This window comes from Heliangelus exortis, chromosome 8 (genome assembly GCF_036169615.1).
Source record: "Heliangelus exortis chromosome 8, bHelExo1.hap1, whole genome shotgun sequence".
NCBI classification, from domain to species: domain Eukaryota; kingdom Metazoa; phylum Chordata; class Aves; order Apodiformes; family Trochilidae; genus Heliangelus; species Heliangelus exortis.
In genome coordinates this window covers 1,959,744-1,976,610 of record NC_092429.1, presented here as the reverse complement: position 1 = coordinate 1,976,610, position 16,867 = coordinate 1,959,744, and the positions used below count along the sequence as shown (strand labels likewise).

Here is a 16,867-nt window from a genome sequence, read left to right as displayed (position 1 = left end):
TTGGCCAGATCATAGTCTCATCTTGTCTATATTCAGAATTTGTCTTGCTGTCAGAATATTCCAAACTTCTCTTCCCCTACAGTGTCCTTCCTTCATTTTGTAAATGCTGTCAGCATTGCAAAAAAGATTTTGCCTTGCTCACAGGGAAGGCCAGTGGTTGCTGTACAGCCAGCAGTTCATAATCTCATGCCTTTTTGTTTGGAAAGTCATTTGGAATATTATGGGCTCTGTCATCTTTCACAAAGGAACTGGTAATGTCATCCTGCAGCCTGCAGGGACTTGGGTTTTCACCTGTTGGGTAGAAGGCATCCAAATATTTTATGACTTTGCAAATCGTTATAAATTACTTGGAGAGGGGAAAAGAAAAAAAAAAAAAAAAAAAAAAAAAAGTAGTATAATTAGGTTTGGGGTTTTGGTTACATTAATCCCAGGCTGAAAACCAGCTGTATTTTCTCTGTCAGCCAAATCAGCATTGTTAATAACTTTTAATGTAATTAGTGCTGCCTATTTCTGGAAGGCGCCGTCCATCACCTGAACATCTGAAAACAATTGCTGGGGAGGGAGGGTTGTGCTGGGGAGGCAAAAGCCCAGGAATCCAATTCCCAATGGGTGAAGTGAAATCCTTTTTGTATATTTTACAGCTGCCTTCACCATGATTGGCACCTCCAGCCATTTGTCAGATAAATGCTCCCAGTTTGCTATCCCTTCCCTCTGCCATTACGCCTTCCCCTACTGTGATGAGACCTCCTCAGCTCCCAAGCCCCGGGACCTGTGCCGTGATGAGTGTGAAATCCTGGAAAATGTCCTGTGTCAGACAGAGTATATTTTTGCAAGATCTAATCCCATGATTCTGATGAGATTAAAGCTGCCCAACTGTGAAGATCTTCCCCAGCCAGATAGCCCCGAAGCCGTCAATTGTATCCGCATTGGGATCCCCATGGCAGATCCCATAAATAAAAGTAAGTGGAAACAGTCTGGGCTTCCATGAAAAAAAAAAACAAAAAACAACAGGGAAAAGGCTGGAAGGGCTTATATGTTGGAGTTGGAGCTAATGCTGGGCTTTGGAAGCTGACAGGCTCCATGCTCTGGAGTTATCCTTGCTCCTACACTGCTCTCTTGGCTGGTTGAGGGTGGGGAGAAATAAAAAAATAATTTTTTGGGTTTTCTCTTTAGCTGCCTGTGGCCTCACACTGCACCCTGTGTGTTGGGTTGGGGTCTTTTCTAATGAATAGAAGGTAGGAAATGATGACAGGGGAGGAATTTGAAGGTAGAAATTAAAAAAATTATTTTTTGAGTTTTCTCTTTAGCTGCCTGTGACTTCACACAACCCCTTGTGTGTTGGGTTGGGGTCTTTTCTAATTAATAGAAGGTAGGAAATGATGACAGGAGAAGAATTTGAGGGTAGAAAATCAAAAATAATTTTTTTGAGTTCTCTCTTTACCTGCCTGTGACTTCACACAACCCCTTGTGTGTTGGGTTGGGGTCTTTTCTAATGAATAGAAGGTAGGAAATTATGACATGGGAAGAATTTGAGGGTAGAAATTAAAAAAATAATTTTTTGAGTTTTCTCTTTAGCTGCCTGTGGCCTCACACTGCACCCTGTGTGTTGGGTTGGGGTCTTTTCTAATTAATAGATGGTAGGAAACGATGACAGGGGAAGAATTTGAAGGTAGAAATTAAAAAATAATTTTTTGAGTTTTCTCTTTAGCTGCCTGTGGCCTCACACTGCACCCTGTGTGTTGGGTTGGGGTCTTTTCTAATGAATAGAAGGTAGGAAATGATGACAGGGGAATAATTTGAGGGTAGAAAATCAAAAATAATTTTTTTGAGTTCTCTCTTTACCTGCCTGTGACTTCACACAACCTCTTGTGTGTTGGGTTGGGGTCTTTTCTAATGAATAGATGGTAGGAAACAATGACATGGGAAGAATTTGAGGGTAGAAAATCAAAAATAATTTTTTTGAGTTTTCTCTTTAGCTGCCTGTGACTTCACACCACACCCTGTGTGTTGGGTTGGGGTCTTTTCTAATGAATAGATGGTAGGAAATGATGACAGGGGAAGAATTTGAGGGTAGAAATTAAAAAAATAATTTTTTTGAGTTTTCTCTTTAGCTGCCTGTGGCCTCACACTGCACCCTGTGTGTTGGGTTGAGGTCTTTTTTAATGAATAGAAGGTAGGAAACGATGACAGGGGAAGAATTTGAGGGTAACTTCAGCCTCCTCATCTTCCTGCAGGTGCTTCAGCCAGACCAATGGGTGCTTGTCAGGAGGAACATTTATAGGGCTGGGTCCCTGGCCTAATTTTAGGCACTGACTGAGCTTGCTCTTTGATCAGGCTGGGCTGTTCCCAGCCCTCAGACATCTGAACAGTCAAACATAAAACACGGCTCCACCAAATCCTCCACCTTCACAGGAAAAATAATGGCTGGGATTCAGGTTCCCACTGTAGTTTTTACTTCTTTTGTGTATCTTATATTAAAAATGCTTGGCATAAGCTGGTTTCATTACAGAAGCATAAGCTTTAAATCCTCCCAGGAATGTCAATGCAAAGCAGCCCCAGCCTTACAGCCGCAGCAAATTGGGAGCCCGTGCTCCCAAACTGGGTTACCCAGCCCCGGGCCAGCAGCAGTGTGCTGGGGGCTGCTGGCATCTTGCCCCCACCAACCATTGCTTTGGGTTTGTTTGGGGTCTTTTTGTTGGTTTTTTTTTTGGTTTTTTTTTTTTCTCCAGATCACAAATGCTACAACAGCACAGGAGTGGATTACCGAGGGACGGTGAGCGTGACCCGGTCGGGGCGACAGTGCCAACCCTGGAACTCCCAGTACCCCCACACTCACACCTTCACTGCCATCAGGTACCCCGAGCTCAACGGGGGACACTCCTACTGCCGTAACCCAGGCAACCAGAAGGATGCCCCGTGGTGCTTCACCTTAGATGAGAACTTCAAGTCTGAACTCTGTGACGTCCCAGCCTGCGGTAATTGCCCTTTTTTCTTACCCTTTGGTTTGGAACAATCAGTGGGGAGGGGGGTTGGTGCAAAACAGGAGTTTGAGGGAGCTACAGCATCCTTGTCCCAAGGAGACCTTCCAGCATTTCTGGGTGGCATGAAAATATTTCTTAGGGAACATCTGAGCAGTGCCCAGAAGGTGCTGAAGCAGCAGCGTGTTCCAGCCCCAGCATCCCCAGCTGCTGTTACCATCAGGACAGCTCTGCAGTCCAAATGAATATAACACAATATATATAATATAATAAATATAATATAATAATCATAGAATGGCTGAGGTTGGGAAGAACCTTAGAGATCATCTCCAACCTCCTGCCATGGGCCGGGACACCTCTCATCCAGCCCAGGTTGCTCCAAGCCTCATCCAACCTGGGCTTGGACACCTCCAGGGAGGGTTCCAGAGTCTCACCACCAACTTCTTCCTCAGATCCAGGCTGAACCTCTTCTCCTGCAGTTTCAATCCATTTCCCCTTGTCCTGTCTCTGGACACTGATGAAAAGTCCCTCTCCAGCCTTCCTGTGGGTTCCCTTCAGGGATGGGGGACAGCTCTAAGGTCCCTCTGGAGTCTTCTCTTCTCCAGACTGAACAATCCCAGCTCCTTCAGCCTCTCATGGCAGAGATGCTCCAGCCCCTGGATCATCTTTGTTTGGCTCCTCTGGACTCATTCCAACAGATCTGTGTCCTTCCCATGGTGGGGACACCAGACCTGGACACGTTATTCGAGGTCTCACAAGTGCAGAGTAAAGTGGGAATATATAATAAATACAGATACAAACCTCACTTAACACAGCTCAGGCCTTGTTTTAAAAATAGAAATGACCTCACCAGCTCTTCTTAGCTGTGTTTCAAGTTGACAAAACTGCCCTGACTGCATCTTGGGTTTGCAAAATGGAAAAAAAACGGAGATTTAGCTCTCATTTTATTCTCAGACCTGGGGGAAAGTGGTTGGGGGACCTGAACTAATGATTCCATATTGTTTCATCTGCATTTAAAATTAAAAATAATGATAGTATCACGAGAAAAAAAAAAAATAGAGGTTTTTGTATGGCCATACCAGAAATGTTCTGGAAATTCACTGTACAAAGTTTCACACCAAATTTTATGTTGCCTACAAGTTGTCACAGTAATGTTACCTTTCCCCTTGGAAAGGAGATCCCTTTTGATGTTAGAGTTTGATAGCCAGAACCAAATTCAATTATTTGTGGTTATGGCTATGAACATTCCTGCAGCCAGACATGTTCTGAGCCTGCTCCAAAGTCTTTTCCAGTTAATGGAAAGATGGGGAATCGATGCCAAAATGGGATCTAAATTATGTTCTAACTGAAAGAGGAGCTGAGGCAAAAGGCAGACAGTCTGGGCTGTATCACCTGCATCTCTGAAATCCATCCATGCTTTTTAGAGCCCTGCATCTCCCTTGCTGTTATTTCAGTGCAATTAACTTCAGTTCTTTTTCTTGTTAATTAGGCACACTGATAGACTGCTTACCCAAGAAGGGATCAATCTGCATCAACTGTTCTGGAGATCTTTTTCAGCCCTGTTTCAGATTTTTAATTTTTTTTTCACCAAAATTTCTATCTGAGCAGCAGTTGGCAGGATTCTCCTTGGCTTTCCATCACCAGAGGTGCTGCTCTGGGGCAAGCTCAGGGGGTCTCTAGATGTCCCCCAGCAGTGATGCTGTTGGATTTTCTGTCCTCCACTGCTCTGCCTGACCTTTCAGCCTTTTGCATTTTGTGTTTTCTACAACTTGGGGCTGTTTGGGTGATTGAGATTTGCTGCTGCTTGCCAAGGCTCCTTGTGATGGGCTCTGAGAGCCCAGGACTGGCTCCATCTTTTTGATCTGAAATCAAGCAGGACACTTTTGGATGTGTTGCAAAAGGCTCTGGTTTGAATGTTTTAGTAGATAATAAATGAGATAGGCTGGCTGGCTCAAGGAATTCCTGACAAGGGGTTTAATTACCTCTCACCACTGCCTTAAATGGTCCTTGCTGTGCAGCTGGGGTTTGGGGCATTCTTATTCTAAATACAGACAAATAGAGCTCTATCAGGTGAGGAGTAATTTAATTGTTAAATGCTAATCTCCATATTAAAACCCAAATACCACAGGGGACTTGCATTCTCCTGGTTTTGCAGTGGCTGAAAGAGCCATTTCAAGCACATTTTAATAAGTATTGTGCATTCTGTCTCTCCAGGACCTGCCTAGATGGGAAATGGATTTAATTAGGGTGGCTCCCAAGAAACCTATTAACCTAATGAGGCTACACAGCAGGGGCTGCTACTTAATAAGAATAATAATTCCCTTTGACTGGAATAGCTCAGGTGATGAACTAGTGCCCAGGTCCCCATCTGCCTCGTGCTGATGCTTTCTTCTGCTTTCTTCAACTGTATCTTTCAGTTGGCTCCTGAGCCACAACAGATCCATTTCCTAAAAGTTTGGCAGCCTGGATCCATCCTTCCTGGATGTAGGAAGGTGTGAAACATGGAGCAATGTGAGGCTTAGCAAAGGCAAACACCAGAAGGTTCTGAAGGAGAGGGGAAAGGCACTGATTGTGTGTCCTTGCTCATGAAGAAAACCCCCAGCAAGTCCCAGCATCCCAGAATGTCAGGTTGGAAGGGACCTCAAGGATCATCTGATCCCACCCTTCTAATATTGGTGTGAGATGCCTCAGCACCCATCGAGCTGAGACAAAGCTTGCCAGAGTAGGGGAATCCACCACTGGGAGACCTTTTCAAGGTCTGACTGTCCTCAGAGTGAAAAATTTTCCTCTTGTGCTCAATCAGAATCTCCCCAGGAGCAACTTGTGCCCATTGCCCCTTGTCTTGTCCATGGGAATCCTTGGAAACAGGGAGTCTGCAGCTGCTTCGTAGCCCCCTTTAAGCACTGGGTCCATGCTGTGGGTTCCCCTTTAGTCCTCTTGTGTTTCCCAAAGGCTGTGGAAATACTTGGACTGCCTCTCCTCTCCATTAAAAACCAGATGGCACCACTTAATCTAAAAAGAATGGTCCAAAAGGAGTGTGGGAGGAGCAGGAGGACAGCATGGGCCTGGAAGAGGAGAGGGGTTATGCAAAGTGACATCCAGAACCATTTGAACTTTGCCTCTGTCACAGCTTGAGTCAAACCCAAGTTTCAGATCAAGTTTATGTTTAATTAAATGCATAAAAATATCTGTGTGGGCCGCTAAGGATTTCAACAAATCCAGCCTGGAAAACACAGCCAGACAAACTGAAGTGACCCTGGAGGGGAGTAAGAAAACATTCCCTGTTCTGCCAGAGTCCTCCAAGCCTGATGCTGCCACAGACATTCACCATCTCCCTTGGGAGATGCCAGGTTACAGCCACCAGTCCTGCAGCTCCAGGTGATCCTCAGAATTCTCAGGGTGCCCTGGAGCAGTGGTTTTATCCCTGTGTTAATTCCACCTTGAACTTTATGAAGGCTCCTGGAAGCCCCAGGGCAAAGCAGGTTTTGGTGTCCCCATGCCTGGAGCATTCTAGTGGGATGGGATGGGATGGGATGGGATGGGATGGGATGGGATGGGATGGGATGGGATGGGATGGGATGGGATGGGATGGGATGGGATGTCCTTGGCAATGCTGTGTGACCACAGGGATGGGAGCTCCCTCCCCAAATCCCTGTCTTATCCCTTCTCCTAAGCAGCACACCCTGGGAAGGCAGAGGCAGCTGGAGGGAGGGGACACAGGATGTCCTGGTGACACTGTGCTGGACACCAGGGGCAGAGGCTTTCTTGTTTCTAAAATTAATGTGTGTGGAGGGAGGAACTGTTGCAGCTGGCATGTGCACTGTGGGAACTAAACTGGCTTCCCAAACTTTTCTGGATCCTTCTTTTTCCATCCATGCTCCAGCTTTCAGCTCTCATTGCTGTGGCCTTCAGGTGGTGTAATGGGTGGTAGTGGGGTGGGTGTTCCCATTAAGCCTGTTGAGAGCAAGTCCTCAGAATGTGAGAATTTTTTTTTAAGGTTATCCTACACCTTTTGTCTGTGTTTAGGCTTCTGAAACGTCTTTCCTGACTTTCTGGGATAAAAACCAGGACTGCACCCTGCCATTTCTATTCATATCCTCCCCTTTCCCAGGTGTTCTCCATTTCTTCTGCTCTAAAGTCCCCAGTCCTACTTCTGCACTTATAGTTAAGGAAACTATAGCACCAAAACCCCACAGATATATTAAAATAAGGAGTCCATAATCCCACCAGAGCCTTTCTTCCAGAAGCTGTTTTAGAAATCAGCTCCTCTGTGGACCTGTCTTAGGCCCTTGCTTCCTTTCACCCCAAGCAATGGCCACTCACAGGGGTCAGCTCAGTATTTAATGACCCCAAGTAGGTTTGCACTGACTTGCTGCAGGGAAATTGTTCCTGGCCATGCTGTGTTCTTCCAGAATTGTTCCTCAACAAAATTAATTGCTCTGTTAATATTAAGGAAATAAAACAGCATTCAAGGTGGATGGCACTAGTACTACCTGGATGGTTTATTCTTCTTAATGCTTCTAACACCAGGGGTGTCTGACTCTGTGAGCTACTTCATTCATTGGGGTTTTTTTGTTGTTTTCTTTTTTTTTTCTGAATCAGATTATAAGGATTCCAAGGAAAAGAATAAAATGGAAATCCTGTATATCCTGGTGCCAAGTGTTACTATTCCCCTGGCCATTGCCTTGCTCTTCTTCTTCATCTGCATCTGTCGCAACAATCAGAAGTCCTCCTCCCCTCCTGTTCAGAGACAGCCCAAACATGTCAGAGGACAAAACGTGGAGATGTCCATGCTCAATGCCTACAAACCAAAGGTAAATCCCTCACTGCTGCTGCCACACTCATTCTCTGCAAAAAACAGGGGGTTTGAAACACTTTGAGCAGCTCTGTGCTGAGCCACTGAGCTGATTTCCAACCCACGGGTTTTTGGTGGTGCCTTTAGCTGTAATTTTTGGGAGGATTTTTTTCAGCAGCAGCAGCACAGCAAGGGTGCTGGACCTGCAGGTAATTGCTGTTTGTCTGTGTATCTGGGAGCTGGAGGTTTTTGTTTTTTAACAGAGCAAGCAGTCCATTGCTGAAGCAGCTCTAAAGGGCCTCGTCCAACTTGGAGAGTAGTGGAGAGAAAGATGTGATTCAGCATTTTCTCAAGAGAGTTTTTCCACAGGTCTGCTGTTGCCATCTGTCCTCTTTCACTCAGCTGAGATCCCTTTGAAAAGATTCACCCTGTGTTTTTTCAGGCTTACCCATTCTCTCAGATAAAAAGCAGCAAAACAGCCTCAAAAATCCCCCCACAGTTGTGGCCGTTGCAGCTGACATGTGGTGGCTCTTGTTGCTGGTGTTGTGCTTCCCCATAGTCCCAGGTTTGGGGAACAGTTTTTAAACCAATCATTTAAGTTTGAGGGGTGATTAAACTCCAGTTCCTTGTTTGTTGGAGGGGAGGTGGTTCACAGCCCTGTCTGCATCCCCCCTGTCAGGGCTGCAAATGCCGTGTGCCACCTGCAGGCAGAATAAGCTTGGAAAAAAAAGGGGATTTGCCTTGTTTTTCACAGCATGCCAGTGGAGATTGCTCATATGAAGCTTTTCAGAGTGAAAATGAATATCTGCAAGTGATGAAGATAGGAGCTGTGTCGACTGGGGTACCTGAAATGTCAGACATACCTTTGAGGAAGCTGCTATTTCTGTTTGAAAATGATACAGTGAAGTGAATCCAAAGTCTGATTTCATTGAATAGCATAAAAAAAAATGTGAATTCTAACCTTCTAGTATTGCAGGTGTGGGTATTCTTTCAGCAGAAGTAATCAATCCACATCAGGAAACTTGGACTTGCTCTTGGACTTCAGGAGCTGTGTTCTCCATCTCAGAGTAAACTCTGAGGTAGTTTTCTTCCTAAGTTCAATGCAGCAGCTAAGGGAGGCTGCTATTGCATGCTCTTAAATGTCAGGTATATAGAATTAGGTATTAAAGTGTTATTTGTAGAAACCTGGGGAAAATTATTGCAGTAGCTCTATCCCATGGGATAGGGAGTGTGATACAAGGGGTGGGGATAGATGGATGGATGGATGGATGGATGGATGGATGGATGGATGGATGGATGGAGCTGTGCCACCCAGGCACTGATTACTCATTCAGGGGTGCTGTCTCGTGTCCATGGAAGCACAGGCTCAGTGCAGCAGGGACAGACAAAGAAAATTCTTGGAGAGGGAAAATTCCAGCTCAGAAAAAGAGCAGAAGACTGTGGGAGACTTGGATTCCTGTTTGGAAGAGCCTTGCTGGCGCGTGGTGCCAGGGGGGTTGTTGGGTTGGGGGGTTGCAGAGTGTTAAGGCAGGATTTGTTCTGTTGTTACATTATACCCCCTCAGTGCCCTCTTCCACTGGCCCAGTGGATTTAGCTTCATTTTCCTTGGAAGTCCTGAATTTCAGCTCTCACACACCTTAGCAAAACGTTGGTAACAGCACCCAAACCGTTTAATTCAGCGAGCATCAAAACCCCGCCTTCCATCCGAGCTCCACGGAATACTTTGGTAAATTTGGGTCTGCTTCTTGGTCCTTCATTCTCCTAGATATTTCGGGCACAATCCTGGCTAGACAGGAGGCAGTGGGACTGTTTGGATCCTTGCAGTGAGGTCAGAATTTCCAGCCAGGCTGCCGAGGCGCTGACGCCTCCCGCGCACAACCCAGGGACTTGCCCAGAAATGTTTGCAAACGCAGACCCCACCGCTTTCCTTTTATGTTCCAAGCCACAGGCTGCCAAAAACTTCCCATCTTCTTTATGCTAATGGTGTATTTTCCCACTGGGAATCCCAGCCTCGGCCTGTCACAACCGTTTTGCTTGCCTTTCAAACAAAATATGAAAAGAAAGGAAGCCGAGTCCTGTTTTTAAGCGCCGTGCCCAACGTTCGTGGCAGCTTTGGGGGAATGCACACTGAAGCTTCAAGCTCCAGGTGTGTGTTTGCTCATCCAGAGGACAATGTTAGCATTTCATCCCAAAGCCTCTTTGGGTTTTAAGGGCTTTTAATTGCCTTCAAAAAATACAATAAACTCAGCTCATCTCGTCCCTCACCTGATGGAGGCGGATGATAAAGAGACAGAGGTGGGGGCTCTGCTCTTCCTGCTCTCCCTTTGTACTCAGTTTACTTTGGCCTGCTGCCTCCTGTGTATTTTACACTCCTTTCCATTTTGTACACCCATGTATGACAAAGACTTGTCAAACAAAACCAAAGCAGATTTATAACCCCTTAACTTGAAATGAGCCCTTCCTGCCAAAACTTTATGACTTCATTTTCTTTCATAGTTTTCCACTCTGTTGGTTCAAACAGAGGAACCCAAGCCTCAGGTCAGACAGAGGTCATTTCACTTTCATTACTAAAATATAATTTACAATATGCCAGACCTAAACAAGTTTTAGCCTAAAGGATTTGGATAATATAAACCATCTGTTCCTCAACAATATAGCTAATTTCCTGCCATCACCGTGCAGTCTACTGCCTGACTGCTTCAATGGCTTTATTATTGTTGTTGTTGTTATTATTATCATTATTATGGTTGTTATTATTGCAGTATTTATCTAACAGTCATAAGTGGTCAATACAATTAGAATGACTTGGCTTCTAACATGCTCTTTTTAAAATGCTTTCTTTAAATACCAGTTCTGTAGTGCCACTGTAAAGCTGCTGTTCCATTATTTCAGGAGTGCAAATGCTGATGTTCACACTGATTCCCAAAACTTAGATTCCTGACTCATTAGCCTTACTACCTGTGGCTATCCTGAGGAGTGAGTTTGGGTGTAGGTGTTACAAGCACTTGTGGATGTTAATGCCTGACAAGAATACAGCTTCTTTGTGGCTGAAGAGTGAATATGTGTGCCCAGAGTAACAGCAGCTTTCAAAAACTTTGATTTTCTTCACTGTCTCATTTTCCCAGGTGCCTCTGTCCTGCATGTTTCAGGACTGAACGTTCAGTCAAGTGTGAGCAGTAAAAGTCTCTGCTGGATGTTAAAGGGTTAAGAGCAAAGTCAAGGAAGGATTTGCTACAAGGACAGAGTTTTTCTTAAGAAAAATTTCTGCTCAAACTCCAGGCCTTGGCCAGAAAACACTTCAGCATGGACTTAAAGTATGCAAATTGCCTCAATTCCTGAAATTAGTCAGATTCAATTTTAGGTCCATAAATGCCCAAGGCCAAGAGCAGAAATGCGGTTGCTGAAATGCTGATGGTTCCTGTATGTATTTATATCTCATGCTCACTGCTTTTATCTGATCTTGTGTAGAGGGTAAAAAGGAATTCTCAATTTAGTTTTGGAAGAAGGGTGCACAGGGAGAAGAAGTGGCACGCAGCCCTGAGCTGGGGATGCTGGGGCTGGTGGTGTCACCCCAGTGTTGGAATCTCACTGGGCTGAGTGGGATCATTGCCAAAGGGGTGTGTGGCCCCAGGAGTTCCTGTGTTCCTCCATTCATCCTGTGTGAAAAGCTCTTTCCTTTAAAAATCTGCTACCAACCCTATGTTTTTGCTGTCGTTTCTTTCACAGAGCAAAGCAAAGGAGCTGCCTCTCTCCGCTGTCCGTTTCATGGAGGAGCTGGGGGAATGTGTTTTCGGGAAGATCTACAAGGGCCACCTCTACCTCCCAGGCATGGATCACGCTCAGCTCGTTGCCATCAAGACCCTGAAAGACTTTAACAACCCCCAGCAGTGGGCAGAATTCCAGCAAGAAGCCTCCCTGATGGCTGAGCTCCACCACCCCAACATCGTTTGCCTCTTGGGTGTGGTGACCCAGGAGCAACCTGTCTGCATGCTGTTTGAGTACATGAACCAAGGGGACCTCCACGAGTTCCTCATCATGCGCTCACCCCACTCGGATGTGGGGTGCAGCAGCGATGAGGATGGGACTGTAAAATCCAGCTTGGACCACGGGGATTTCCTCCACATTGCGGTGCAGATTGCAGCGGGGATGGAGTACTTGGCCAGTCATTTTTTTGTCCATAAAGACCTCGCCGCTCGGAACATTTTAATCGGGGAGCAACTTCACGTGAAAATTTCCGACCTCGGGCTCTCCAGGGAAATCTACTCAGCAGATTATTACAGAGTTCAAAACAAATCCCTCTTGCCCATTCGCTGGATGCCACCTGAGGCCATCATGTATGGCAAGTTCTCTTCCGATTCGGATATCTGGTCGTTTGGAGTCGTTTTATGGGAAATATTCAGCTTTGGGCTTCAGCCGTATTACGGATTTAGTAATCAAGAAGTCATAGAGATGATCAGGAAGAGACAACTCCTGCCCTGCTCTGAGGACTGTCCTCCCAGAATGTACAGCCTGATGACAGAGTGCTGGCACGACCTGCCATCCCGGAGGCCGCGCTTTAAAGAAATCCACGCCCGGCTCCGCTCCTGGGAGGGTCTTTCAAGCCACACGAGTTCCACTACCCCCTCGGGAGGGAACGCCACCACTCAAACAACTTCCCTCAGCGCCAGCCCGGTCAGCAACCTCAGCAATCCCAGGTATCCTAACTACATGTTTCCAGCCCAAGGTATCCCCCAAGGCCAAATCGCCGGGTTCATCGGGCCTCCCATACCTCAAAACCAGCGCTACATCCCCATCAACGGATACCCCATCCCGCCGGGATACGCCGCGTTCCCGGCCGCCCACTATCAGCCGGCAGGTCCCCCCCCCAGGGTGATCCAGCACTGTCCTCCTCCCAAGAGTCGTTCTCCCAGCAGTGCCAGTGGATCCACAAGCACAGGCCACGTCACCAGTTTGCCATCTTCGGGCTCCAACCAGGAGGCAAACATCCCTTTGTTATCTCACGTGTCGATTCCCAGTCACCCGGGGGGGATCGGGATTACGGTCTTTGGAAATAAAACTCAAAAACCCTACAAACTTGACTCGAAGCAGTCTTCCATTTTAGGAGACAGCAGCATCCACGGACCCAATGAATCTATGATTTCAGCTGAGTTGTAAATAAGCGAGGCCGTTGTAAATAGAACTGCTTGCAGTCCAAAGGAGAAAGTGGTAGAAAAGATTTATATTCAAATATTTTATTAAAGATTCTTCTGGTTGTTTAACAGACATTGCAGCAAGTATCTTCTGTGAAGTTTTTAACTGCTTACCAGGATGGGCAGGCTCAACCAGACACAGATCATTGTGGTATGGAAACTCAGCTCTGGCAGTGAACGTGTTGTTCCTTTAAGTGCCACCGACGATTCAAAAAAAAAAAAGGGGGAGGGTTTTTTGTTTGGTTGGTTTTGGTTTGGGGTTTGTTTTGTTTTTTTTTTAATGAAATAAAATCCTTTTCTCATACGCTTTTTCACAGCTTTTTAAACCTCCAGTGTGGTTTAAGTCACAGAAACTTTTTTATACTGAAAACGTATTTTAATATTTGTCTCTTTTTTAGGAGATGCAGATACTTGGAGACCTACTGGGTGTGCAATTTCAGTTCCAATAGGTAGTTAAAATGTTTGTACATTTTGCAGTCAAGGAATATGTTTCAAATATGTGATCTGCGAGCTGAATGAATTGCTTCAGGTAGGATTTTGGTCTTTTGTTAAGTTGGGAGTCTGAGTTCAGATTCAGACCAAAAAAAAAAAGTCATTTATATGACAGCACAATAGCTTGAGTTGTCAGCCTGGAGTCTACCAAAGTCATCTGCTACTGGCTGCTAAAGATGGCTGGAGTTCTAAGAAATTGCCTTAAAGGAAATGAAATTAAAGTGCTTTAATTTCAGAGCCTGAATCAACTTATTCCAAGATAGCATTTCATAATCTAGTAGTTAAAAAAGCAGAAATTTTATATCCTTTTGTTGCTATGCAACTGTTTAATGGAAAGGCTCCAAACCACCATTTTATATATGACAATCAGTTTTCCTAGGAATATTTATTGTGTCAGATCAGTGTGTCATTTCAGTGACCCTGATGACTCCAGTGACCCTAAAAAAAAAAAAAGGGAACCTCACATTCCATCAGGCAGCAAACCCATTGATAGCAATGTTGTCTATCAGTTCTAATAATGTGAATTAGTGGTAACTTTTGACTTAGGAATACGACATTTTTAGAATTATTAAAAAAATTCATTCAGGTGTAAGCAACCTAGATGATTCATTTTTGAAACCACTTTAATGAGTTACAAAAGTGCTGTATACATGACAGTTTTCCACAGACTCTTTTTTTGTACTAATAGTATTTTTATTGTACACGGAACGAAACCAATCTTTTGCTCAGTTGACAATGTTGTATAATATGACTTTATTTTTATCCTTTTTGCACAAAAGTGTGATAATGTTTTTGTACAGCAGAAGTGAAAATACATCTCTGCATTTTATATCTTGGTCTGTTTCTTTTTATTTTTAACCTGATGTAGATGTTCTTGAAATATATTATGGTGATATTCAGCCACTACCTTATACAAATATTTTTCTTTTGTTTTCACTGCATGCGTTTAATCACTGTATTACTTGATGATTGATTTTATTAATTATGGGCATTTCAATTAGGCAAGCATGAAAATGTAATAACAAAGGCTATTTTATAATTAAGATATGTGCATTTTTGTATTTCACATGCCAGAGATGATATTAAACACTGATTATTTTATGCTGCTGTTTATTAAAACATTGTTTTAACATAAACATATCAGTATTTCCTCCCTCTTGGTGTAAGATATTTGGAAAGCTTTGTATTTGACAGAGAGCCAGAATGTCCTCTGCTCTGGGAGTTGGCTGAAATTTCTTTTTAATGAGATAGGAGCTTTGCAAGTGGTGTTTGCAAACGGATTGCTAAGGGGGGGGTAACATACAGGGGCTTAAATGAATAATTTGATTTTGCAAATAGTTGCAGAGCATGCAAGAGAAGCAGGAGGGGCTGAGTACCCTGTGAGAATGGTGCAGTCTTGGCTGTCATCTGCTCAGTGCTGTTCAGTTCCATCCCAAGGGTCAGCATCAGCATAAAACCTGAGTTTTCTGTCCTGTTGGATCATAGGAGCTTTCAGGGGGTGCTGTGTTGCTGCAGCATCCCAGAGCCACCAGGCTTCCTCCTCTGCACAGCTGTGTAACTCTTAGTCGTTGGTTAAGAACAATTAGTAACTCTATAGTAAGGGACTTCTGTGACTTTTGAGGTCCTTTAGGTCAGCATCCATGTGGACTGAATTAACATCTGGCTGTGGCATGGAAATATGTTACATGTTAGCTAAAATTCAGCTTTGACTGAAGATTCAGACCCTGGTTACATCTTAGGAACTTTGCTGTCAATTTTTCATACTTTGCTTTAATCACCCTGATAGGGAAGAGGTAGCCAAAGACTTCACAGAGCAACAACAGGACTCCTAAAATAATCCCTCAAGTGCTTTGTGGTTTCATGGTAAAAACCCAGGAGCCCCAGTGCAAGCCCCACTCACAGCTCCTTTTAGGGTAAGTAAGCTGGATTCTGAAGGTTAAAATATTTTTAGGCTCACAGATGTAAACCAGCCCTGAACAACACACCTGAAAACTTTTGCAGAAACCTCTTGCTGCCTTTCCCTCCCTCTCTCAGTGGGTGAAGTTTGTGAGCTGTGAGGCTGAAATCACAAAGTCTGGCTCACAACTGATGCTTTGGGAGCAAATGCAGAGAGGCAGGGATCCATCAGGGAGAGATTAGAGAGGAAAGATTAAAAAAAAAAAAAAAGAAAAAAAGAAAAAAAAAAATCTTCTAAAAACCAGTTAGATAGCGTGGAAAATAAAGGTTGCCAGAAATTAGGGAATTGCTCCTCAGGTGGGAATGCAGGCATCCAGATGAAAGGTATTTTTGTGGTATTTTTATAATGTTACATGCTAGAATCATCATCCCTTCTTCCTTCAAAGAGATGGGCCTGTTGGAAATGCACTAATGGATTGAGAAGCTCTAGAGGTTTGGAAATAAAACTCTGAATAAGCACTGGGTAGTAAGCTTTCAATCTGGAGAATCTCATTTGCTCCAGGTTAGTTTCGAGAGAGTAAATATTTGCTGATTTAAAGACCAAAATGCAGAATCTGCAACAGAGCTCTGTATCCTTTGTTCCCACAGAGGAGGGATTAGAGTGGGTTTCTGGATTGAAAGCAGAAGGTAAAACTGAGAATTACTTGTGCAGAAATTTGGGCTGGAAAACTCCAAAATACCAGCATATGTTGACCCAGAGCATAAAAAATTGTCAAAAAAGAATCTCTTGTTTGCTTTGTGTGAATAAGGCTTTCCAAGAGGGGCTGCAGGTTTGGAACTGCTGAGTTCCATGGGGTTGTTGTGCCAGGACTGGGCTGTAACCTGTGTTCACCAGGAGGACCTGGAAATGTCTCCCTAACTCGAAGCAAAGCAGGCAGCACAAAACCAGCTCAAGTACAAACAGATGCTGCTCCCTCTGGACCCAGGTCTGTTGGAATGAGCACCTTCAGCATCTCCTGGCCACAGTTACTGCATTTCTTTTTTTTTATTTTTATCTTCTATGTTTTTACGATTTTTTTTTTTTTTCTTATAGTTCCTGCAGAAGGGACTTGGCTCGGTGGCAGGATTCACCCTTCTCAGGATGAGCAGTTTTGGTCTCCTCACCAAGTGGAGTTGTTTGGCTGAAGGATCCCAGTTTTCCTCTCTTTCCCACTATTAGGCCTGCCTTGAGCTTGGGTTAAGAGAGGAGCTGGGTAGCCAGGACTGGTTTTTAGGAGGCTGGTGGGAAGAACAGGATAGATGAAGCCACCCTCCATCCTTGCAGCCCCTGCCCCACTGGATTTAATTTGGATTTGATTTGGTTGCATCAAAGCACTCAGGGTGCTGTGACTTCATCATCCACCTTCCCCAGGCAATCATGAGATGCAATAAACTGATTATAAACTGGATGAGTTGATTAGAAATTCATGATGCTGCAGGTAGGGAGAGGGCTGTTCCATGAGGCAAAGGTGATCTCT

General features: G+C 44.5%; 1 protein-coding gene across 1 annotated transcript in view; it reads left to right on the top strand.

Annotated features, from left to right (window-relative positions):
* Window positions 1-14,590, top strand: part of ROR1 (receptor tyrosine kinase like orphan receptor 1) — a 155,687-nt gene extending 141,097 nt beyond the window's left edge. The window contains exons 6-9 of the mRNA XM_071749930.1: window positions 642-959; window positions 2,730-2,975; window positions 7,581-7,792; window positions 11,500-14,590. Of these exons, the coding sequence (XP_071606031.1) occupies window positions 642-959; window positions 2,730-2,975; window positions 7,581-7,792; window positions 11,500-12,927 (2,204 nt within the window). The 3' untranslated portion in view covers window positions 12,928-14,590. The remainder of the gene's footprint in view (window positions 1-641; window positions 960-2,729; window positions 2,976-7,580; window positions 7,793-11,499) is intronic.
* Window positions 14,591-16,867: the final 2,277 nt, after the last annotated feature.